The sequence below is a fragment of the Ascaphus truei genome, chromosome 13, assembly GCF_040206685.1.
Source record: "Ascaphus truei isolate aAscTru1 chromosome 13, aAscTru1.hap1, whole genome shotgun sequence".
Taxonomy (NCBI): Eukaryota; Metazoa; Chordata; class Amphibia; order Anura; family Ascaphidae; genus Ascaphus; species Ascaphus truei.
The window spans coordinates 17,526,089-17,552,001 of record NC_134495.1 but is presented as its reverse complement, the minus strand read 5'-3'; the positions used below and the strand labels follow the sequence as shown (position 1 = coordinate 17,552,001).

Below are 25,913 nucleotides of genomic sequence, written 5' to 3'. Positions count from 1 at the left end.
CACAACACATTTTTTTTTTATTCTTGTCACTGAAGAGTAACTATGTACACATGTTACAATATGTACATCATGAAATATAAAACCTTTACATCTGCTGGTTTAATATGAAGATCACTTAACGCCACCTTAACAGAACATGGAGAAAGGAGTACAGTACATTGTAACAACGTACAAATGTGTGCTACAATCCCTCTCCCCTCGAGCCCCGCAAGTGCAGGGGAGGCAGGCACAGAAAGACTGCTAGGAATTAAAATGTCAATGGGTTTCATTTTCAGCCCGTCTTGTGTTAGTCACATACTCTAACGGCACTTTTTAGGCTTCTGAGTTGGTTAAAACGTACAAAAAAAAATAAATAACAATGTTCGCAGTCATCTGTTCTTTTGGAAGCGTTGGAACGGTGTAATCCTCGCGCGATCAGTTCACGCCATAATGCCCGGTGGCCAGATTTTGACGACATCGTCATGAACAGCTTCAGGAACCCATTGGCAAAACGCAGACAGCAGATCTGGAATGACAAGTTAATATAGCGCCACTATTCCCAGTAAGGGCTGGGAAAAAAAACTTGAAAGATGATCCTATGCATTCTAGTTGGAGTGAGATAGCAATATTGAATGTCTACCAATAAAAAAAAATAAAGTGTACTAAAAGCAGGGGTGCGCAATCTTAAACCCCCTGTCGGCTCCCCCCCCTCCTCACGCTCCCCTTCCTTACCTCTGGCGTCTGATGTCATGCAACGTGGCGTCACATGACCCCACGCGTCTCCAGAAGCCATTTGAGCTAAGGTAAGTGAAGTGAAGTTTACAGAGGCCTTTGACGCTCCCCCCCCCCGGATTTAATTTAAATGCCTTCGGGAAGCGCGTGGGGCCTCTGTAAACACTGTGTGCGCCCTCCCCCCCCCCCCTGCAGATTCTTGCGCCCCCCCAGTTTGTGCACCCCTGTACTAAAGCCATCAGAATAGAATGGCAAAAAGAAAAGGAATGCATTGCATCATCTTGGGGACCCTACTAATTTCAACAAGGAAAGGCCACAGAACAGATATAATGCCAGTCGTTTCCGGGGTGCAGATGTTAATATAGCAATACAAAGTCTCAGCCTTTGCAAGGCTGCTGTATTGATTGGCTGCTGTATTCCTTGATGTGGGAACACCGCACACTGCGTTATACACATCGGCTTCGCTTACACTGCGAGTCCTTTTTCCAGGCAGAGAGTAAAGCTGCCCGATGGTCACAGTTTTCAGAAACCAGCGCTTTCAGCAAGATCTCCGTCCTTGGCTGGAGTCTGAGCAGGGAGACAATTAGAAATATACAGTTACAAAAATATATATATATATATATATATATGGAATCATCTGTTTCTTTTATACCTCGTGCTCATTTTAAGCTAATCTGCCCCTTTCTTACACTAAACCTGAAAGCATGTTTTTTTTTTTTTAAGCTCATAAAGCGAACTTTAAATCAGCAGTTCAAGATGCCGTTCCCCCCAACCCCATTTAATATGTGCATCAATACAAGCCACACAATAAGTAATTAGCTAAGTTGCAGATCGATCGGCGAAGATTCGGCTCGGGGGTTCACTAAATGGCTGTCAGTGCAGCAGAAGAGGACCAAAGATGCAAAGTTCTGTGGGGGGAGATCATGTGACCAGGCTTTCACTAGATGCAACTGGTGCACTGCTAGAGAGGGGCAGGGCTCAAAAAGGGGTGTGCCAGAGCCTGTTACAGAAGAGGAAGGGGATGTGACTTTGTAAATGGTTGCTATAGAAACAAAAATGATTTTAATGTATTATAATGTAACAATGTAATTCAGAGTTTTTAAAAAAAAAAATGCTGCAAGTATTTTCTCATGGTACAGAACCGATTAAAAAAAACAAAAAACAAAAAAAGCACATGTTGGATATTGCTCAGTCTGCAGCTTTAAATGAAATCTTCGCTTCATTTTCCCAGCTCCTCTCAGTCAAACAGATGAAACCGTCATTTATTCTAACACAATATTAGTGGGATAACCGTAATAACACGAGTGAAATTGGCCATGTGCTGCAAGGCCCTGCGGTGACTTACTTGGCCCAGGTCTTGAGCATGGTTATTGGGCTGGACAATAACACACCGCTGTAGGAGCCTAGCTTTCTGATCACCTGAACAAAACAGAAAGCACAGATTAAACACTTATGATGCAACAGAATGGAATATATAAAACGGACACACACACAGACACACACAGACACACACGCACGCACTACCTTTCCTTCTAGCAGGAACTTGGCAAAATATTTGTAGCGCTCAAGCCCTTCTGGGTAATCGACCACCACAGCCGGGAGCTGCCACCCGACTCGATCTGTGGGTTAAAAGATGGAAGAGAGAGAGAGTGACCAGACCGTGCTCAAATTGCGATATCAAAACTATGCCTCAAGAGGGGCACCCCTTACATCTCTCTCAAGTACCCGTTCCACAAAGGCTGTCATATTATCCACAGGACCCTCCGTCAGTGTGACAGGCGCCAGCGGATATTTACAGCTGCCTGGGTTCCCACGGCATTGGCCATTACTGAACACGTTTGCTGCCAGAAGAGGTTGCAACATATCACAAAGCTAAAGGCCAAAGGTCCAGATTCACAAAAAGGGTGCCACGCTTTACCACGTCTGTACTTATTGATATAAAAATCGGAGTAAAGGCGTTTCCAAAACGGAGCACCCATTTTTGGATATGGGCCAGAGAGGTTCAAAACAGCGCAGACCGTAGTGATGGGAGAGGGTACAAATGTAGCCATATTTTAATTAAAAACTAATAATGTCTGTGGTTAAAGAGAAACATGCATTCATTATCTTGTAGTAGAGCATAAATATGCCAGAACACTTTTTAAAAGTAGCTTTTCACCCCTTGTTCAAAAGTATTGAGTCCCACTGCATTCACACACTTATTAAATGGTATTTTGACTGCCAAGTTTACAATACACAAAAGTTAAAAGGTTAGTCCCTTTAATAAACTGCATCATACGTCCCCCCCCCCTTGTTACTCAGGGATACGTACAGAAGGTGCTCTCTCTGTGACACTTTACTCTGCCGGATTCCGGGCAGTAGAACGGAGGAGGGTTTTCTAGGGGGGCACCGAAGTGACAATACTGAGGAAGCAGGACAGGAATCCATTCCGCTTCAATGGCAGATAAACCTAAAAACCATGGGAGACGAGAGTCACAAGACCGTCATTTTACATGAAAAACAACAACATGCTCCAAAAAGCTTTAAACAACATGGGAAAACTCAACAAGATATCCATTCTAGTTAGACTAACAATGCCACTTAGCATCAACCCGATTTGTAAACAAAAGGGGGGGGGGGGGAATGGATTCAAAAAGTGACACTTTCTCCAGCAAAGGTAGCCTGTGAGATCAGTTTAGATGCCTGATGAGGCTGGAGTGGAGATATCAAGGAGGTATTCTGTAATGCATTGAATATATACGCTATATAGCTTTGCTCAAAATGTGCACACGTATATATAAATATTCCGCACAGAAGTTCATCTCACGCTCCTGGGTCTGACTGCTACAAGATACCCAAAAGCACAAAGCTCCGTGAAGTCGCTGGGTGCGACGTTTACCTAACTTCGTGTCACATTAATGCTATAGGATAAGAACTTCATGGGAAGCTGCGTTCCATCCCGGAGACAGCACTGTGTTGGCAGCGTTGGTTAGGAGATTCCAATGATCTGAGCAAGCAATGGCCAACACATCAAAAACTAAGGAGATCAACAGAGTGCAAAAAAGGTCAATTACTTCAAATGTCGCCCTCACATCCAACGTTCCGTTATCATCCATGAAAACCCTGATGAAGGTGCTTTGCACCTAAACGTTGGAAGTTGGGGTGACCTTTCTGCACTCTATTCATCTCCTTAGTTTTTGGGGTGCTTGGCCATTGCTGGCTCATTATTCCTGTTCGTGACCAGATTCTTTTTGCATTTGCAACTAGTTTCACTACGTCTTACCCCTTTAAACCCCCGTTAGGGGCATCCCAAGGTGCTGGATCCGAGACTCCTTTTTGATTCCAATGGTATGCAAATGAGGGCTTAATACAACACTGCATCTACTAACAATTACATAGTACATGAGGTTGAAAAAAAGACATCCATCCATCAAGTTCAACCTATGTTAAATTTAGGCGACAGATACTTGATCCTATATCCGTACTTACAGTATATTGATCCAGAGGAAGGCAAACACCCCCCCCCCCCCCCCTAAAGTCCGCTAAGGTTAAAGCGGGGAATTGTTACATTTAAGTCTTACCTAAACTTGGCATTACGCCTATCCAGACACTGAAATTGGGCTTTTGCAGTTCCTTAGGCACGCTACAACCATGTTATTTCCCTTTCCTCTCTCAACTCTGTGCGAGACCAGTTTCGGGGTCTGTGCCGGAGTAACGCCAAAATGCTTGACGTCGCGTTACTGGAAAATGACGGAACTTTTATATTACAACACGGCGTGAAGCCTGTGCCAATGAGATGTACGAGCACCCCCCCCCCCCCCCTGTTTTTGCATATTATCAGCCTTGATAACACAGGACGTCCGTTCTCGTTTTTAGATAACGTTACGTCAGAAGCCGGTTAGACAGAGCTTTGTGGATCGAGGCCAAAGCCAGAACAAATGCTGCCACCGTGACGCACGTTCGCACGCTGCCGAATCCTAATTTGCCCGAATGGAGATTTGTTGTGCGACAAGCGGTTAGCGTCAGATTTGCGCCGTCGCATCCTTTTTTTTACCTTTCATGTACATTTTTGTCGTTTCCACAATTTCCTGGTAAACCACAAAATCAGGAAGCTGCCTGAAAAGGGCGGAGTTTGGGTGAATGAAAACGGGATCGTCCAGAAGCGGAGTCTAGTGAATATAAAACAAAAATGGTTACAATTGTAACCCTTTCTTTGCAGGCCCTTCTGGCAAAGGATTAAAGCAACAACCCCCTACCCAAAATTAACTCTTTCCTGCCCCCCACGCCCCCCTCCAACCTGTAGCTGAACTGGACTCTCCCAAGGATTTCAAGAAATAAGGCATTTAAAAGAAGAAATGCAAATAAAATTCCATCCAAGCGCCCAGCAGGAAGCCCCAAAGTCCTGATAGAGACCAAAGCTTTCTATTCTTCACGAGGCTGACCCCACTCACCAAATCTCTCCCCCCCCCCCAACACTGTATCCACATTGGTATCCCCCAGAACCAACCACAGCCCGGTTCTGCTCCGGTTGGTCCACTTGGAGCAGAATGTCAACAATAAAATGACAAAAAAAAAAAAAGGAAGCATAACGTGACGCTTTAAATGGGACAACAATAGACCACGTACAACACATGCAGCGGCAGCAGAGACCTGCTCACCTTGTAAGCGTTTCTCCATTTCGGATCTAGAAGTTCCTCTGGACCGATCCTTCGGGCGATGTGATCTCCTAAACCCGACATGACTATCTGCCGCAAATAAGTCACCTGGCTCTCCGTGGGCGGCTTCATTTTCGAATCAAGGAAGAGGCGGGCGTCGGAGCACAAGGAGTTAACTGGGGATAAAAATTCAACCAAAAAAAATCAGAGCCTGGCAAACATCTCCTTGGTTCTACGTGAAGCTGAGCTGGTCACATGCCCAAAACCCTTTGCACCAGGAGCTTTCGCTTTGTCCTCACCTGTTGTGGTCAGTTGCCCGCGCAAGCGTCTTATTTCCATCATGGCTTTGTATCGGAGGCCGTTGCCTTCACAGAACGTCGGAGTTAGCCCGGCATACTCACAGGCCCCCACAGCTCCTGTGGGACGGCGAGAAGAAGGGTGGACATGTTTCAGCTTGAAGTGGTCAGTGAAGCTATTGACCAGCTTTCCGAACACTGGGTTTGTCTTCAAGAGGAATTACCAGAGAGAGGTCAACTTCAGGCTCAGCCCAGAGACTTAAATATGAATTTAAAGCCGCTATTCCCAGAGTTGCCACCTTCCACTGAATGCCAACCCGGAGAAACTATTTAATTTTTAAATGTAGCGCTTACCTTCAGTGGCGTCTCCCATCACGTTGTCATGTCAACGGGCGCACGTAATGCCGTTACTTTACGTAGCGATCCCGTTGGCATGGCAACGCGGCACAGCCATATTGGCAGTAGTTGCCGGGGGAGATGCCAGGACGACGCCGCCACCCCGGAGGTTTACTACATAAACCCGCGGCCAAAACCCGTAGTCTCCGGGTGAAACCCGGAGTGGTGGCAACCCTTACTATTCCACACCCAGAAGCCTATACGAGTTTTAATCATCAATGTTAGGGTCCCGGCTCTGAGCCTGTCCTGTAAAGGAAAAAAAAAGATGATTTTAAACACTAAAATATATATATTTTTTAAACTGCAGAGTCTGGAAACTTTACACTTAACTGGGCTCCATTTTAACCTCCCGGACGTGTCATATTTCAAACGCTTCTACCAACCGTACGGAGCTTGAGGCATAAAATCATAAAAACAGGGTTGGAAAAGGGAAAGAGATCTCATAAAATATCTCTCACACACAAAAAAAATAAAAAGTGGTGAGCGGTGTAAACTGCCGATATCTCTCACAAAGGAAAAAAAAAAAAAAGAGTCCCGTGAAATTAAAATGTTTATTTTTCAATGCTTTCTAAAACAAAAAAAACATAGATATAGCTTTCAATGTGGGGTTTCCCCAAAAAAAGAAGAAAAGAAAAAAAAGAAGCAGCTTGTTGCATGTAGGAACAGGAGATTCCGGAACACCTGAATGTCGTTCTGTGTTCATGATGTGATATAGAGATACAGCTCCACCCCCTTATAACGCTGCGCTTGGGGTCCAAAGAATCACACCGCCTTATAAGCGGATCGCGTTAGAAATAATGTACCATTGTATGCATTGTTACAATAAAGTATTTACGACACCAATAACCGTGTTGTAAAGTATTCATAATTCCGAAAAATTGGGAGCCGCGCTTGCAACGCGCTACAAGCGGATCCGCGTTGTAACGGATCGCGCTATAACGGGGTTGAGCTGTATAATCGTTCGTACTGGAGTATTATAGGCGAGCAACGCACTAGGTTCTGTAGCACGTACCCAGCATCACCATGAGATCCCCCAGCTGCTGCGTGGCGCCGTGTCCGGCCCAGATCCTCTGCATCTGCTGCACTCTGGCCTTCCTCCCTTTCAATTTCTCCTTCTCTTCATCACTGACGGCGGGCCTGAAAACACATCGCACGTCTTGTACACAATGCATTCTGCAACACCCCGTCTCATCCGAAATCCTGCTCGGTCTTCATTGCTCTTTATTTCTAAGACCTATTAAAAACTAAATCTGAAACGTCCATCAGGGGGTGGCCCAACTCCGGTCCTCAAAGGGCCACCAACAGGACAGGTTTTCAGGATGTCCCCGCTTCAGCAAAGGTGGCTCAATCAACAACTGAGCCACCCATGCTAAAGCAGGTATATCCATAAATCCGGTGCTGTTAGTGGCCCTTGAGGACTGGAGTTGGCCACTCCATGATCTAATTAGTTAATTGAAATACGTCCATTCATCAGATCTTGCAGAGAGAACAATGAATGTGGTACGGGTGTAAAAAATAAATAATTAAATGTCAACATGCCACGGAAGAGGAGAGGGTTTATATGATGATAAAACTACTGCAGTATATTATACGGCACAAGGAGTCTGCTATTAGGCATCAACAGTGGCGGATTTCCCTTTAGGCCAGGGCGGCAACATTTGGGGGTGGCAAAAATGCCCGCCCCATATACATTTTCCTGCGCTCTCGGGCCTGATGGGAAGTCACTTAGACGTGGCGGCTGCCTCTTTCCTGCTGCCCCACCTTCTCATTTCGAATTGTAGCATCAAATGATGCAGTGGGTGTCACCGACGCGACGTCACACCGCGTCTCGTTGCCATGGCAACACCCCGTCGGTGACCTTCGAGTCGTCATTTGGACACTGCAATTCAGGAGGAGGAGGAGGAGGAGGAGGAAGGCGGCAGCAGCAAGGAGGCGGCGGCCGCCACAGCCCAAGTGCTTAGGGGCATCGGCGACCACCTGGAAATGAGGCCAATGAGAGAAGAAGTTGCCATGTGTTACTCACCTGTCTAGCTCCTCAAACAGCTCCCTCACAGTCATGGCAGCCACAATAGTGAGAATGTACGGCAGGCAGTTGTGCTGTTTGCCCAACGCCAGCATTTTGGCGTACCGTGGTGTAACCGGAAAGGAGGCCATGGTCCTTCCCAGGGCAGTAATAGGGCTGCTGAGTTTGGCCTTCTGGAGGTCATTCAGTCTGCGGCACAAAGCACACGTGGATTGTTTTATACATTAACCGCACTGCCCGCAGAGCTCATTCATCTCTACTTCATCTCATTTATATCCATAGTAAAAAAAACACCGGGGGCCAAGAGCAAGAGAGAAGCGAAATCAGAATATTGCACGAGAACGTGTCCCAAACGCCAGCATATGGTAAATATGAGCAAATCCCTTAATCGTTGGCACCACGAGTGAGACTAGCTCCCCCTTTTTTCACAGATGTGGGAAGTAAGGGGTCTCCGGAGCTGAACCGTGTGAACTTCAGCTTTGGATCCCGGAACACACAGCAGGAATGCTAGCGCCGGTATTGTTAAAATGACCAGAGCCATGCGGGCCAATAGAAGAGGACAATACAGGAGCTACCGTTCCAGGTCTGTATAAGGAATGAGGAAGTCCCCGGAAATGAACAAGTTTCAGCTCTGGAGAAACCCCGCTTCCCACCTATATATATATAAAAATTAATTGGGGCGAATTACTACTTCAAAGATGCTGTAACAACGAATGATGGAGATCGTTCTATGCATGGCGGTCGCTCTATGCATGGCATCTAGATGCGAGAGAACTGTAAGCCGCAGTTTGTGACCGTGTAAAAGCTCGCCCATTTTCGGCAAAGAAAAACTTGCACAGGTTTGAAAAAGTTCGCCAGCAGCTCTCCCAAAAAAAACCCAACTCCTTCCCACAGCCAGAAATATGCTTTTTGCGAGGGAAAGCACCGTACCGTATTTCAGGGCCTGGATGTTTGAATATAAATCTGTTGTGTCCGTTTTAGCAAAATTGCTGCATTTTACCAAGAAAAAAAAAAAAAAGTTTATGGGAACTGTTATAATGTTGGGTACAGTACATTGACGCAAAGTGTCGGATCACATGAAGGTCCAGATGTGGATTAAAAGGTTGGGTCACAAAACCCATCTGGGCCCAGAGCCGTAGATGGTTTCAGATGTTTGATAACCTGTAGCAACTCTTCCATTGTAAAATCTTCCGTTAATCCCTCCCTCTCCCCCTACTCAACCTCAGCAGTTTTGAGTCTGCTAGGAAGTCCCGCAGAGCCTTTTTCGTGTTACTGTTGTGAGTAACTTTTTCACCATTATATAAATTGTCATAGAACTTTTTTTAATTCCTCTACTATTAGCTAAGGATTTGATGTCGTTACCCCTGGTTTTAGTCTGATAGCCTGAATGCTGTAGTTTGGCTGCCTGTTCCTAATTTTGTTTGCTAGCAAAGTATCTGGCTTGTTTGCTTTCTCATAAAATTTCCTCTTTGACCAACTCATGGAATTCTCAGCCTGGAAGGTCAGGAGCATATTTAATTCAATTCTAATATCTTTCAGTTCCTTTAATGTATTTTATTTATACTATAAGAAATGTAGTACACTCTTGGCCCCCTATCTTCTCCGGATGTTTAATGCAGTGCTAGCAGGTGCTTCATTCCCGGAGCAGATGCTTCAGGCGTCGATATCACTAATATACAAGCAAGGGAAAGATCCATTGAACTGGAAAAGTTACAGACCTATATCCCTGATAAATTCAGATATCAAAATCTATGCTAAAACTGTTGGCCAACCGTTTAAGTCGTATCCCGACTAGGACTAATACACCCAGATCAAGTTGGTTTTATCAAAGACAGGCAAGCAGCTGATAATACTAGACGAATTATAGATCTGATAGAAGGTAGCCAATACAAAAAAAAAGATACAGGTTATGGTGTTGAGTCTAGACGCAGACAGCGCCTCCAACAGGATAGACTGGCCATATCTAAAGGTCACGCTCGGGGCGTTTGGGTTTGGGTTTGGGGGCAGAATCTTGAGAGCAATCCTGGCACTGTATTCCAGCTCGGCAGCAAGAGTGATACATCAGGGTTTCCCTTCGGAGCCCTTCAAAATTAAAAGTGGTACGTGACAGGGATGCCCACTCTCACCTTTGCTGTTTTCTCTAAACATGGAACACCCCTGGCAGCACAAATTCGGAACAACCCGGATAGATCGGGAATACAAATTAACCTACAGACACATAACATAGCTCTATATGCAGACAATGTTTTCTTGACTGTATCCACGACCCTCCCCCCCATGGATTTATGTTTAGTGTCTTATGATTTTATTTGGATGTTAATTGAAACAATGGATGTATTGTGTATTATGCTTTATTGGAAATCAATAACATTTTAAGTTTCAAAACAAAAAGTTGGGTCAGTGCACTAATAAAATTATCATTGCTTTTTGAACTATGGTTTTAATTAGATTGTCTAAAAACCTTGCAAGTTCAAGTGCAGTGCTGTGAACACAATCTGCATTAAGTAACAAAGTATTAGAAGCATTATTCCAGATTAATCCTACCAGTAGGGCTAAAGTGGCTCAGGGAACTCTGGTTCAAATCCGAGTCCACTCCATGTGACATTGGGCAAATCCCTTTATCTCCCTGTGCCTCTGGCACCAATAACCGATTGTAAACTCCACGGGGCAGGGACCCGTGCCTGCAAAAACGCTATGTACAGTGCAGCGCACACTGTCTGCGCCACACAAGAAAAACAATGATTATATTATTATTCGACATACCGGCCAGTTTTTGGAGGTTCTTGCAGGGCTCCCAGGGATATTAGTAATTCCTCTGCAGCTACTAGGGCGTCTGCTGAGGGTGGTGTGGGAAAAGGGAAATTTACAACCTGAGAAAATAAAAGGAATATCGCACAGCTTTTAAACACACTGAAGTATATCTGCATATCTGTTCCTTTCATGTGTAAAGAGCAAGTCTTGTCAATATATAAAACATTTTGCAGTGTCTCAGTCTATCCTAGGAGTATTTCCCCCCCTCCCCCAAGATATTTTGGGGCACTTTCCACTATATTCCATTTGTGCTTTGTTGTTGCAGAAAAGTGACAGAAGAAAAAAAAAATATTCCGGTCAGATTTCCATTGCACAAACTTCCACGGCTTTAAAAAAGGGTTACAAAAAAGTACAATGTTCTGTGCAAAATATTTAAAATGTCAAATAAACCTACAAGTCGTTGTATTAATGAATTCCGAAAAGCTGAAAATTGCCTCACTTTATAGTTAAAAAAAATTGAAAGATGATATAAAAAAATATTTATATATATATATTAAATTTTTTTTTTTTTTAAACGTACTTTTTCAATGTTCAAATCTTTCATCTGAAGAACCAAATCTTCTACCGGCCGCCTGGTAATTTCAGGGAGAGAAAATTGTTCGAAATCGCTAAAAACAGCGGAGGAATACAGCCTGAGTGGGGAAATAAATAAATATATATTATTACAGACAGTGACAACTTGAGGTTTGTGCGGAATCATGAACCACAGTTGACAAAACATTTAATTTGGTCAAAATCTTTTTATTTTAAAAAGACAACTTGGAAAGCTAGAAAAGTGATTGTAATTCATTACGAAGTGGCATTGATCCCTGGAATGACAATTACTACGTGTGAATATCTCCTGCGCATGCGTAACTCGTCTTACATCAGTTTGACTTTGTGATGTTCATCATCACAACCAAAGCCCAGATCCAGAACCGGGTGTCAAGCTTTAGCACACCTTACACCAGGGATGCGCAAAGTTCTCCCCCTGCGCCCACCCTGCCTGGTCTCCTCCCCTGCTCAGCTCCGGCATCAAATGACGCCACTGGGGGTCATGTGACGTCACATTGCCATGGCAATGTGACCCCGCGGCGTCATTTGATGCAGGGTTACCATGGCGACGCATCACCGAAGACAAGGTAGAAGTTACGGATGCCTCCCGTGGCCCCCCGGCATTTAATTTAAAGGCCTTGAGGGAGAACATGGGACCTCTGTAACCGCTGCGCCCACTTTGCGCACCCCTGCCTTACACCCCTGCATGTGACAGGGAGAGGAGTGCCAACGCTTAGCACCCTTTTGTGGATCTGGGCCTAAATGGTCAGTGAGGCTGCGGTATATACAGGCATGCTGAGATTTCTCATTGAGTCCTTAAGCCTCCTTGGCCCCTCAGAGTAAACGGAAACCCAATACTGTAATGCCCAAGGCCCCGATAGTGACCACCACCACCGGAACTTGCTTCCTGCGCAGTCAACTCTCACCTGTAACAGTGACCAGGCTCAGTACGCCCGGCTCGTCCCGCTCTCTGATTGGCCGAGGCTTGGGAAGTCCAGTCTACCCTGAAGGAGGACACGCCCGTGACCTTGTCGTAAAAACGTTTCTTCACTTTCCCGCAGTCCACCACGTACTTCACGCCGGGGATGGTGAGCGAGGTTTCCGCCACGTTGGTGGCTACGATGCATAACCTCGTCCCGCTGGGAGGGGGTCGAAAAACCTACGCGGGAGAAAAGTTTCGCCATGACATACCCAAGCAGGGATGGTCGGACAAAGAGACTGGAACAGTATACACAATAGGCCATTGTGGAGAAATGTTATATACACAGCAAACACACAATTCTATTGATGCCATTCTCCCTCCACTGCAGAAGTAAATGAGAATATTCACAGGTAGTGTTAGGACCTGCATACTGGTCATGCCGTGACGTGGCTGCATACTGGTCATGCCGTGACGTGGCTGCATACTGGTTATGCCGTGAAGTGGCTGCAGGCTTATAACGCTTTGGCCAAAGGGTTTAAATAAATGACCCTTACTCATGAGAATACTAACGTTGAAATATTTAACTCTGTGTTTTGTCACATTGGATAATGTTTGTCTTTTGTTGTATTATATATACACACTGCAAACAGCTTGCCTGCCCATATACGTTTCACTTCCATCATTAGCAACAGGTCTACATGGTTACAGCTTCCCATCCTAAATAATGGATCTGCCCATCATGGTTCTGCAAAGTGACAGCAGCCATGCCGGCACTTAAGGATTCATTCATAAACGGAGCACATTTTTGAAGCGCTGAGAATTAACGACTTTCCTAAAAAAAAAAGGTTAATAAACAATTGTAGAGATCGGGCAAGCAAATGTGCTATATATTTTATAGATATGCATTTAATAAAAACCACCCCTTGAATACAATTACCATGGCTTGTTTCTCCGGAGCCAACAAGGAGTAGAGCGGCAGCACGTACAGAGGAAGGGAAGAGTCGCACTTCTCATCTGCATGGGAATTAAAACAACACAAAGCTCTCAGAGGCAATCCAAGCCAGCGCATTCTTCTGCAAAAAAATTTTTTTATAGGGCTGAAGCAGGGCGTCTCCCGAGCTGAACCCCGTTAATTTCGGCTCCAGAGATACCTACCTGAGAATTAGCTGCCGGTAGCTGCTCCCCTCGGCAGCCAGGGTTCCCAATATGTCTGCGGTTCGGGTATTTCCCGGCCTGCGGGCCAATAGGAAGCCGTGATGTCATCAGTGCGGCTTCCTATTGGCCCATGTGATGCGGAAGCGTTAAACCTGGAAATCCCCGCTTGCCGAGTCGGAGAAGCTACCGGCAACTACTTCTGAGGCAAGTAAAAAAAACTGGAATGTCAAAATATTATGGTTAAAAGCACACGTTTAAATTGCTTAATGACAAATTAAAAAAAATGAATATTAGAAGGTTATTTATTTGTAACGGATGATATACGGCAATGAGATTGCTATTTATCTAATGCTACTTTGTTCTCCCGTTCGCATCTCTACACAGATTTTAATTTATAAGAGTTATTGATTCCCAACAGCAGGTTCGGGAACCCTTTGGGGTTCAAGAGGTGCCTCCAAGGGGTTTGCCCCACCCCCTCCACCCCAAAATGATCTGAAATTGCAGATACCGGGCAGTATAGCGGGTTCCTCAGACCGCGTGGGGACTGCGCACTTTGTAAGGCTTCATACTGCAGCTTAGTATGGGGGAGGATGGGGGGGAAAGAGTGTGGATTTAGCTGTCAATTACAGCCGGAGCTTTCAAAGTCACTTCCCACAATGCTTTGCATCCACAAAAGCAAGGCATTGTGGGACGTGACGTTGGAAGCTCCCGCAGTGAGTGACAGCTATACCCCCCCCCCCCCATGCTGCCTGCACACACTGAGGGGCAGTTTGGGGCCTTATTAAGCGTGTGTTCCCCCCACGAGCTCAGGACAAGACACTGCCTGGGATCGGTCACACAGCTCTGTTAGCGACAGTCTGATGAGTCGGCAATAAGATTTATTCATTAGGGGTTCACGGGACAAATATTTTCTAGTAGGGAGGTGCGCAGTATAATAAAGGTTGGTAACCGCTGTGCTAGAATAAAAGGGTTAAGAACAAGACCTTCTTCCGATTCTCCCTCTCCTAAATGCAGATCAAGGTCAGACCCCTCAGCGTCTTCATCATCTATGTCGGCTTCTCGGTCTTCGTCTCCTTCGTCCAGCGGCAGGGCAGAGTAATTGTCCAGGTCAATTTTCGGTAAATCCTAAAGAAAACAAGATATGCATATTTAAAAATCAGAGTATCAGTTCCTCATAACCTCGAGCAAGTCACTTTATATCAAAAGTTAGACTGCCAGCTCGTCGGGACAGGGACTCAATATGCCTTCAAATACCATGTACATTATCAGTGCTATATAACAGATCACACACAGACACTTCTGCATTCAGCTGCAGTGCGCAAGAGCCTCCAACATCAGATTTAATGGTTGGGCGACATACGCGTGAATTAATACATACATATTTATTATGTAGTGGGTATTGAGGTTTCTTGAGCATGCTGGAATTTTGTGTGTTGACACATGCGCGAATACAGAATTAATTAGATCAGTTGTGGGAATTGCAGTGTTAACAGCTGGCAACCTCCAACTGTGTGCGCATAACACGAGCATCATTAAAAAACAAAAACAAAAAAAAAACAGGATTTCCTCTGAAATGCAGCATGCACCGAGACCGTACCACATTCTTCTTGGGTTTTGACTTTTTACATTTTTTCACTGCTTTCGGTGATACTTCCTCGTCTGAAACAGAGAGAGTGCCAGTTTACTAAACAGAATGTATGAGATAAACAACTTTCTTCCTAACCGGCATTGGAACGTAGAGAAGTCCACTTAAATGTGCTATTGTCCACAGACCCTTACATAGTGCTCAGGGTACCTGCAAAACATTGTTCTGCACCCACGGGTGTATTTAAGCATTCATATATCACACAGGTTAGAAGAAAACGCAGTATATATCTGATGAAAAAAACAGCATGGGATTATTTTGCCTATTTTTCTAAAATGCATTTTGCAGATTAAAAATATATATTGTAAACTCTTCAGGCCGGGGACTAATTTCACATTATATTATGCCACGTGCATTACTGCTGTGGCGTGCTATGTACATGGAGGTGTTATATAAAGATAGATAAAACACTCCAGGGCAGTTTCCATGGTGCAAAAATACTCAGCATTTTTTTAGTACATATTTATCCCGAGAGGAATGTGACATTATATAGAAAGGATAACGCAAAGCATTGTGGGGGCGGGCAGCTCTGTGCAGATAAGCTTTCCGGAGCTTGCGACAGGACTGGCGGAACCGGAAAACAAAAGGTATTGTCCGTACAAAGACAACCTCGGCTTTATTTTGATGCATTAATAAAGTCTTTTAGGCGTATAACTCAGGAGGATATTTAATGCAAAAGAAGAGGAAGAACGAGGTGGTTTATAGAGAAAAAAAACAAAAACTTGTTTCACTGCACTTACCTTCACAGGTGTTTTTGCCATGATATGGAAAGGTTTTTCTTAGTCTTCTACACAAAGAATGAACTTCTGCCTGTCCTGTTAGAAAGACCAAGACGCCCCCTGCAAAAAAAAAAAAAAAGCCAGATCTTATTAAACCCAAGGGTCACATGCACAATCAAGGAGATGGCGTCGAAACTTCGGACTCCTAACATTTCACAACTTCCAGATAAAAATATTGGCATTGTGTATTTACCTCAAGCAAAATGAGACATTCAATCTTTTTTGTTTTTTACCATTTATTCATGTCCAGAGGATGTCTGGGATCACGTAAAGTTTTTTTTAAAAAATAGATTAAAAATGAAACGGCTTCTCTTTCCGTTACAGGCTTGTTCGGCACTGCAGGCGTTCATTTACCGCCACGCCACAAACGCGACAAAACACTTTCACGAAACCCGCATCTTCAACATGGGGTGTTGCTAGAAGAAAAGAAATATTGCTGTGAAGGAGGACAGAGTTAGAATTGGTTTTACCTGGAGGCAGCATCCTGTGGATTTTGCAGACTTTCCTAAAACATTCCCCAGCGTAATCATCCAGCGGGGTCCGTCTGTTAAAATGAACTGCAACAGGAAACTGCCGTGTGTCCACCTGAAAGGAGGTTTGGATGCCAATTGATTTTTGCACCTATGTATCACAATGGGACTATCTATACGCGCACGCTGTCTTTATAAACACACGCACACCTTTACTTCCTAGATTTATGAAGCTATTAAACCAGAAAGACAGGTAGCACTGTGCAATTTAAAAAATATATATACAGGATTGAAGCAGGGGGTCTCCAGAGTTGAACTGCATTAATTTCAGTTTAGGGGACCTCCTGCTTCCAGATGTACTTACCTCCATAGGGGGTGCCGAAATCTCTGCAGGTAGGGAACTGTGTGCCTAATGAAATAGCGGAGATTAAATGTCCCTCGGGCCAATAGGAAACAGTGATGTCATCCCTTGCGGCTTCCTATTGGCCCACGTGACCTGGACATTTAAATTCCAAAGAGATACCGGCAACCCCTACAGGACGTAAGTATCTCGGGAAGCAGGGGGCCCCCGGAGCTCAAATTAACAGTTCAGCTTCGGAGACCCCCTGCTTCAATCCTGTATTAAAAAAAAAACAATATTTAAAAAGCGCAGTGCTGATATAATGGGACAAGCTCACCTTGATCACAGGAGGGGCGACGGGGAAAAGTCTCTTGTTTTCTGTGAAATCCTCAATACGCAGTGTAGCAGACATGATTATCAGCTTCAACGGGTGCCCTTTCTGTGGAAGACCAAACGCACCTTTCAGTGTAATATTTATAGAACTAATTATATCCATCTCTGCAGCAAGTCTTGGGTGCTGAAGTTATGGAGTTTGTCCAATGTTGCAAACGGATACAGCAGAACAACCCCTCGCTAAGAGACCATACCAGGAATCTGTACTCCGAGATCAAGGATGATTTTTAACAAATATGTGACATCTCCTCTGTACGCAACTCTGAATATATAATATAGAAGGAACACAAGGGTAATATGGATGAAATGAAGGTGGGTAGGAGTTTAAGTTTTGGGAAAATCTAAGGGAAGTATTTTACAATTGAAGGAGCGGCTCAGTGAGTAAAGACACTGATTGACACTGAGATTGTTGCAGGGGAGCCTGGTTCAATTCCCGGTGTCGGCTCCTTGTGACCTTGGGCAAGTCACTTCATCTCCCTGTGCCTCAATCACCAAAAACATAGATTGTAAGCTCTACGGGGCAGGGACCTGTGCCTGCAAAATGTCTCTGTAAAGCGCTATGTAACACTAGCAGCGCTATACAAGAACATGCTATTATTATTACAAACAGAAGAAGAAACAGTGGATAACTGCACTAAAGCCAAAAGATAAACTTTGAAAAGTGATTACTTCTCCACGCACAGAAAACAAGATGTAAACATTTACAGTACGTACGGGCTGGGCGCAGGTGTAAACATTTGCAATACGTACAGCCGGGCGCAGGCGTAAACCTTTGCTGTACGTACGGAGGCAAAATGGTCTGAACATCCCAACCGTTTCTATCCAACATGAAAAGGATACAGATAAAATCTCAGAAACGACCGCATTACCTTTTTCCGAAGAGGCACAATGCGAGATAATAGGCCAATCAGAATATCTGTGTAGACACTTCTCTCATGGGCTTCATCAATAATAATCACTTTATACTTATTCAGCAAAAAATCCTAATAAAAAAATATTTAAAAATAAAAATAAAAAACGGACCTCTAGAATTTGTATACAAGTTCACAAGGGTTCCTCCTCTTCATGGTTCAAACTTACGAAACAGTGCATGATTTAAAACATTTTTTCTTTTTAATACAGCTTCTGAACAAGCGGATACTCTAGATCAGGGAAGCGCAAACTTTTGGCCCTGCGCCCCCCTGCCTGCTCAGCCCCCATGCTCGCCCCCCACCTAGTATCCAGCGTCACATGACCCGTGGCCTCATTTGACACCGCGTTTTAACCAAGTTACAGAGGCTTCACACAATCCCACAGCATTTCATTTAAATGCCTTGGGGAGGAGTGCCGGGCCCTGCAACCGCCGCACCCCCCAGTTTGCTCACCCCCTGCTTTAGAGAAAAACCACAGAGGTTTTCCCTTCAGGACCAGAGGCATTATCGTTTAGATCAGAGGTGCGCAAACAGGGGGGCGCGACCGAGACTGAGTGCGGGGTTTACAGAGGCCCCGTGCGCTTACCGAAGCCACTAAAATTATGTGCCGGGGGAGCTGCAGGGCCTCTGTAAACCTAACTTGCCTTGGCTCTGGTGGCTTCTCACACGCGTCGCCATGGCAACGCGGCATCAAATGACGCCGCAAGGTCATGTGACGTTGCCGTAATGACGCCGGAGCGGGGTTGAGGGGGGGGGCGCGGAGGTGAGGGAACCGCCAGCAGGGGGGCGCAGGGAAAAAAAAAAAAAAAGTTTGCGCCCCCCTGGTTTAGATCATGGTTTCTTCCACTCAGTAAATACATCTTACAGACATGAGAAGCAAGGCATACAATGGGACCGAACGCAAAACATACAGGATAACATATCCATATAGGGATGGAAACCTATTCTCCTGGGATGAAAATATTTTAGTAGGAAGGAAAGGCGACATGTGTTGTGATACAGAATTACTACCCAGCTGAAGTAAATACAACTGAGACACGGGCAACGCAGATCCACCTCCCTATTCTCTTACATACGGAGGCGACTACTGAATGTTGTGAAGAAATCTTCCTCCTTACACCATTCATTTAAAAATCGGGGGGGTAGCCAACTCCCCCAGCACTACAGAAACACTCACCCTCTGAATTTCCTTTAGCAAAACCCCATCTGTCATGAACTTGATTTTGGTCCCCGGCGAGACGTTTCCTTCATATCGGATTTGATAAGAAACCACCCTGAATTAAAAGACAACACAGAACGATGACGAATGGACGTTAGAGCGCCCAGCAATGTGCTTCTCTATACATACGGAGGAGAGACGTCGTGCTCTGAAGTGGGAGGATGGCCGGCTCAGGGGAAGTATGAGGGAAGGGGGCTTTGTGGAATAGGCTCCCGGCAGAGGCGGTAGGGGCTGACAGTAGGGCAGGGGGTTCTAAACGCCAGTCCTCAAGACCACCAACAGGTCAGGTTCTCAGGGTATATCCCTACTTCACCTGTGCTGTTGGAGGGGGTAGAAGACTGGAGTCGAGAGCAGCTGCAGTAAGGGAATTCAAACCGGTCTGGGACAGACAGAAGGCCGAGCCCTAAATATGAGAGAACGCCCCAAGGATCACATGGGGGTCTGAGGTTAAACAGCAGATGGGGAAATGGGCAGACACGGGGGCACGGGCTGACACGGGGTGGGGGGGACGGGCACGTGCTTCTGATCTGCCGTGTCACATTCTGTGTTTCACAAACATTTGCAAAGCCGGATACAAAACTGAAAATTCGCACCGTATGGGAAAGACCAAAAATGGCCACAGTTACAGAGACACGCTGCCCAGCACCCCGCAGCGATACAAATATTGCCCGGTAATGTGTCAGCTGCACTACGTGCTCAATAAGTCCTTCCTTTCCAAAGGCTATAACTAGAGAGCGTGTGCCATTCAGAGTATATACGGAGAGGTCAAATCTGCTAACGGTGGCTACGTGAGCCAGGATATATCTGCACATCTGTAAGAGTGTCACAAAACCAAACAAAGGCAGACACGAGATTAATAAATCAGTGGCGATGTGTAATAGCTTGTAGTACGTGTCAAGTTGCACATCCATAGGGAAGGATGGGCTGCCATACATTGGAGGCCACGTACAATCAGATTAACACTTTGTGGGACTTTCACAAACGATGTATCAGCTCACTGACAAATTCTTACCTCTGCGATAAGTTCATTTCTTGTGCCACTCTCTGGGACATGGTCACTGCAGCGACACGTCTTGGTTCAGTGACCCCAATAATACCATCGTCACTAAGAAAAAACAGGGGGGGGGGGGGGAAGAAACGCTGCTTCATTTGCAAACACCAAGGTGCCGCAACCCCCCTTTATCCCATTAATAGAGCTCTGCTTAAGAATAAGATTAATTCTTGGAAGGTTAATTGCATGTTAAACAGAGCAGAAAAACAAGAGCAAAAAATCCTTTATGTGGTGAACTAGAACAGAATATACCGTAGTGCTATTCATGTCCGCTGAAAGAAAACCTGCTATAATTAGGGTCCACAATAGGACACAAAAGTGCTACATCAAATGGTGAAAGTGCTATCGGAAAAAAGACACTATAGTATAATAATAATAAAATAAAAAAAGTATTGTGGAAAATAAATAGAAAATGATATCACCCTAGAGAAAGATGTCGCTTTTCCAAAAGACTTTTCCAAACATCTATATAGCAAGACAGCCACAGGTCCAAAGCCCAACAAAATCTCAGGGAACATATGGAAAAAGACAATTAAAATATACATAGTGCAGAGATACTACAAAATATTGACAAGTGCTGGTGAACTTTGCAAGATTTCCCATTCACGGGGTATAAGAAAAAAACTGACCGTTTTTCGAATACATGTAGCCTGCTATGGAGTCTTTGGTCTTTTCTCTTAGGCCTGGGACATAGTGCCCCAAACAGTGCGGAGGCGGTGCTTTCCCTGGCCTTACACAGCGCGCCGTCCGTGGGCGTGTCGGGGGCGGGTCTGGCGGCGGGCGGGCCAGTGACGGCACGGAGCTGGTTCGCCCTCATTGGGCAAACCGCTCACGTGACCCGGCCCTGCGCTCCGGCAAGCAGGAATAATTTCAAAACTCCGTCAGACACACGCTTCCCCAAGCGTGCGGACGCGTGCGCGAGCCCCTGCTAAAGCCGCTCTCATTGCGGCTGCAGGGGCTCAGTGCCGAGCAGCAGCACAGGTCAGCACGGGTCAGCGCATAAGCGCTGACCATGCCCGAGGCCTTAGGATGCTGTTAGAAGGTTGAGGCTCCCTTGGCGTGCGTAGAAAGATGGGAAACAGAGCGCAGTGACGTTTTAGAAGGATAACATGAATGACAAGAGCAGTGAAAATACACGCACAAACTCCATGGTGTGAAAAGGCTTTTAGACCACCCAAGGTTTGAGGACACGCCGCCCAGACTCCGGGAACGCGACTGCCCCGGTCTCTCCCCGTGACGGCAGTCACCCAGAAGCGCAGTCGCGCGCTCGAGGTGGAGGATCGGAAAGCCGGCGCACGCAGGAGTGGTCTAAAAGCCTTTTTACACCATGGTGTATGCGAGTGTATTGTCACTGCGCTGTTCCATCTTCTTTCTACACACGCAAAGGGAGCAAGAACCTTTAAAGAACATCCTAAGAGACCGGACCAAATACTCCACAGCAGGCTACATGTATTAGAAAAACGCTTTATTTTATTCTTATACCCCATAAGTCGGAAATGTGTAACGTTCACCACCACTTGTAAATATTTTTCAGCATCCCTGCACTATGCATATTTTAGTTGTTTTTCTACATGCACCCTGAGATTTTTTGCACTTTGGACGTGTCGCTTACTTTGCTAATTTCATGTTATGCGTGAGAACTTACAAAGGCAATGTATGTCACACGCAAATCAGTAGTGCCACCTTCCAGACCTCTTTGTCACGCATGTTTGGATAGCACTGCTGATCACTAAATCAAAGCACTGTCTCTTTGTATCTCATATGGGACCTGCACTAGTTTTCACAGAAACCATAAAAAGCCTACCTCCCGTATCCAGCTTCGTACAGAAACTGTGGCACCTGAGTTGTTTTCCCGCTGCCGGTTTCCCCGCATAAAACCACAACTGTATTTTCTTTAATTGCTTCCATGATCACCTGTTCTTCAGCTAGGATTGGAAGTTTTAATCTGGCCTCCTACATTTTATGGGAAAAAAAAACCAAGAATCCTTTATTTAAAAAAAAAAAAAAAAAACCACCTTTCTGCCACATTTCCTAAATAATTAAGCCGGAGTGTGTATAATTCTACAGTGCCACATGCAGAATATATCAGTTCATTACGGTTTGCTTATACCTGATAAATGATGATTTCTTAGGCTGTCCAAGACACAAGTCCATTAGCGAGATACACTGACTAGCCCCGCACGAAGGTAGGGTACCAACCTGAATGTCGGAAGCCCTGTCCACAGGGATGAAAATGGCTGGCTCGGAGGATGGTGTTTCAGAAGGTTTCTGCATGGACTTGTCTTTAGGGGACATTGGTGTTGGCTTGGATTCACCCTGAAGGCTCTGTGACATGTTTGGGACATTCGGCTGCTCTGCAACGATGCAGTTCTCCACCTCCTTTGCCTGGTTTAGGCTCTCCTTTTCGGTCAGTTCCTCCTCCCCAGAACTAACAGAGGACACGGTGGAGTCCGATTCCACGGCAGCCTCTTCTTCTGCCTCCGATTTCCGTCTGCGCCTCTTGTTAACGCCACTGATGCTGCTGATGCGTCCCTGGGAAGCGCCGTCGGTGCTTTCCAGCACCCTGAAAAGATGCCGCAGTGAAAATGAGAATAGTTATGATTAGATAATAATTATGCTCTTCATACCTTGGGAATATACCATCATTGGAGGAAAAAAAAAAAAAGTGTTCAAAACGTGTACAAATGTATAATTTTACTGATCACCATCCATAATCATGACACGAAGGTTCTCATAACATATAAAAAGATTTAGGGCTTTATTCTATCTAGTTCAAAGTGGTCATTCCGGCTTTCAGCCGAAAAAACAGCGTTAACTGACGTTTCAAACTATATATAAATCCCCCCTTAAGCCAAGGCAATCCCTTTAAGTTATGGAAAGGTGAGCTGCAATGCCAAACAAACTATCACCAGTTCCTAGAGACATTTCACTAGAATCCAATCAATAGTATTAATTAAGTCATTATTAAAAGGTCCAACACACAAGTATCTGTGCTTAGAGACCAAGCACATAAATATACCGGTCACAAAAAGCATATTTGATTCTCCAGGTCATAAATTGGGCCCAGAAGGCAGGTGTCAGGTTTACCGTTTAACATTGTACAAGCGTTCTCCTGTACCCAACTTGGACGTGGTATACAACAGTTTCAACTCGTTCTCGGGAATCTGGACCTCGCTCAGTTTACTAAGAATGTCAGCTCGCTACAAAAAATAAAAAACAAAACAATATATAGTCCTCAATTACTACAACAGCATAAACGATGTACCGACATAGCATTTCAAATAAGACGCAGATATAAAGGTTGTAGGCATTGACATGAGAATAGCTCGAGAATCCTGCGTTTGAAAACTCTGTTACACCCATAAAATGAGAAGCGAAATACACGTTACGAACCTGATTTTTTTTCTCTTTCTGCTCTAGGATCTTCTGCAGCACTTTCGTCTGCTTTCGACTTAATGGCTTTTTCCCGGGCCCAATGTCATTTATTTTTTTCCGTTTGGCTTTTTTGGCGGGTAGAACTAAAGCGTTGCTCTCATCCACGCCTTTGAACTGTGCAGCACCTGCAACGGGTTGCCATGTTAGACACCATAACCAACTTACTGAGATGGTATCGGAGAATTCACTTTTAAAATGCGACAATGCCCGGTATACTCCCCACCACTCAGATGTGTCACATACTGTATACTGTGTTTGCATAGCTATAAAAATCACACCTTCCAATTCAACCTGCACACATGGCTGTGGTTCAGTGGATTTGTCCTCGGTGGTCTGGACTTGCTGCCTTGCTTTCCAGTTATGTCTTTTTCTCATTTTCCCCATTCTCCCAGTTAGATTTCTACAAAAGAGAAAGATTAGAAATGAAGTTTATCAGTAGTGATCCAAACTCAAACTCTACCCTTTGTGTCAAGCAAAGTACGAACACCACACTGGAGATGTCTACAGCGACCCCTCTTGCCCAATAAACCAAGGAGCCCCCCACCCCACAACACCCCCACACCTCTTACCAAGGAGCCCCCACACACCTCTCACCCCCAACACCCCCACACACCTCTCACCCCCAACACCCCCACACACCTCTCACCCCCAACACCCCCACACACCTCTCACCCCCAACACCCCCACACACCTCTCACCACCAACACCCCCACACACCTCTCACCACCAACACCCCCACACACCTCTCACATACAACACCCCCGCATCTCTCACATACAACAACCCCGCATCTCTCACATACAACACCCCCGCATCTCTCACATACAACACCCCCACACCTCTCACATACAACACCCCCGCATCTCTCACCCACAAGCTGCCCGTGTTTGCTGTAGGAAGAGCCCCGGTGCTCTTTCGCACTCAATCAGCAGACCCTGATCCCTGACACAACCCTGCGCGCTCACATACTGTACAGTACAGGATCACATGTGACTAGTACACATGCTGCCTCTGAACAGGAAGAGTGGAGGAGGAAGTGACGACAACATTCCCCCTGGCAACCAACGCGAGAGCTCCCAGGCAACGGGACCTACACTGGAGAGAGAGGGACATGGTAATTAATGCAGGCAGTCAGTGTTATAATATTATTATTATTATTAGTAGTAGTAGTAGTAGTAGTAATAATAATAAGGACATGGTAATACAGGCAGTCAGTGTTATATTATTATTAGGGGCATGGTAATACAGGCAGTCAGTGTTATATTATTATTAGGGGCATGGTAATACAGGCAGTCAGTGTTATATAATTATTAGGGGCATGGTAATACAGGCAGTCAGTGTTATATTATTATTAGGGGCATGGTAATACAGGCAGTCAGTGTTATATAATTATTAGGGGCATGGTAATACAGGCAGTCAGTGTTATATTATTATTAGGGGCATGGTAATACAGGCAGTCAGTGTTATATTATTATTAGAGGCATGGTAATACAGGCAGTCAGTGTTATATAATTATATGGGGCATGGTAATACAGGCAGTCAGTGTTATATTATTATTAGGGGCATGGTAATACAGGCAGTCAGTGTTATATTATTATTAGGGGCATGGTAATACAGGCAGTGTTATATTATTATTAGGGGCATGGTAATACAGGCAGTCAGTGTTATATAATTATTAGGGGCATGGTAATACAGGCAGTCAGTGTTATATTATTATTAGGGGCATGGTAATACAGGCAGTCAGTGTTATATTATTATTAGGGGCATGGTAATACAGTCAGTGTTATATTATTCTTAGGGACATGGTAATACAGGCAGTCAGTGTTATATTATTATTAGGGGCATGGTAATACAGGCAGTCAGTGTTATATTATTATTAGGGGCATGGTAATACAGACAGTCAGTGTTATATTATTCTTAGGGACATGGTAATACAGGCAGTCAGTGTTATATTATTATTAGGGGCATGGTAATACAGGCAGTCAGTGTTATATTATTATTAGGGGCATGGTAATACAGACAGTCAGTGTTATATTATTCTTAGGGACATGGTAATACAGGCAGTCAGTGTTATATTATTATTAGGGGCATGGTAATACAGGCAGTCAGTGTTATATTATTATTAGGGGCATGGTAATACAGACAGTCAGTGTTATATTATTCTTAGGGACATGGTAATACAGGCAGT

At 44.9% G+C, this 25,913-nt stretch overlaps 1 protein-coding gene across 2 annotated transcripts; it reads right to left on the bottom strand.

Annotated features, from left to right (window-relative positions):
• On the bottom strand, window positions 1-24,777 carry DHX37 (DEAH-box helicase 37). 2 transcript variants are annotated; one of them, XM_075568713.1, is made up of 28 exons: window positions 24,600-24,777; window positions 24,004-24,125; window positions 23,684-23,850; window positions 23,378-23,490; window positions 22,490-22,853; window positions 22,095-22,243; window positions 20,252-20,344; window positions 19,198-19,294; window positions 17,979-18,092; window positions 17,054-17,155; window positions 16,377-16,491; window positions 15,868-15,966; window positions 15,080-15,141; window positions 14,466-14,607; window positions 13,265-13,341; window positions 12,332-12,564; window positions 11,392-11,503; window positions 10,824-10,930; window positions 8,061-8,249; window positions 7,050-7,174; window positions 5,645-5,761; window positions 5,349-5,521; window positions 4,745-4,859; window positions 3,023-3,160; window positions 2,236-2,330; window positions 2,057-2,130; window positions 1,181-1,278; window positions 1-505 (listed from the first exon to the last, which is right to left on the bottom strand). In XM_075568713.1, the coding sequence occupies exons 2-28, from the start codon at window positions 24,107-24,109 to the stop codon at window positions 420-422; spliced, it is 3,462 nt and encodes a 1,153-aa protein (XP_075424828.1). In that variant the 5' UTR covers window positions 24,110-24,125; window positions 24,600-24,777; the 3' UTR covers window positions 1-419. The 2 variants fall into 2 exon arrangements, with proteins under 2 accessions (XP_075424828.1, XP_075424826.1); XM_075568711.1 differs by having other exon boundaries at window positions 24,596-24,776.
• Between the last annotated feature and the right edge of the window lie 1,136 nt (window positions 24,778-25,913).

Excerpts from the sequence above, each read along its gene's own strand:
- DHX37 (XM_075568713.1), bottom strand. The coding sequence starts at position 24,109 with ATGGGGAAAATGAGAAAAAGACATAACTGGAAAGCAAGGCAGCAAGTC. Across the intron at positions 22,244-22,489 it reads ACAGGGCTTCCGACATTCAG|GAGGCCAGATTAAAACTTCC; the intron begins GTTGGTACCCTA and ends CATAAAATGTAG. Across the intron at positions 3,161-4,744 it reads GACAAAAATGTACATGAAAG|GTTTATCTGCCATTGAAGCG; the intron begins GTAAAAAAAAGG and ends CATGGTTTTTAG.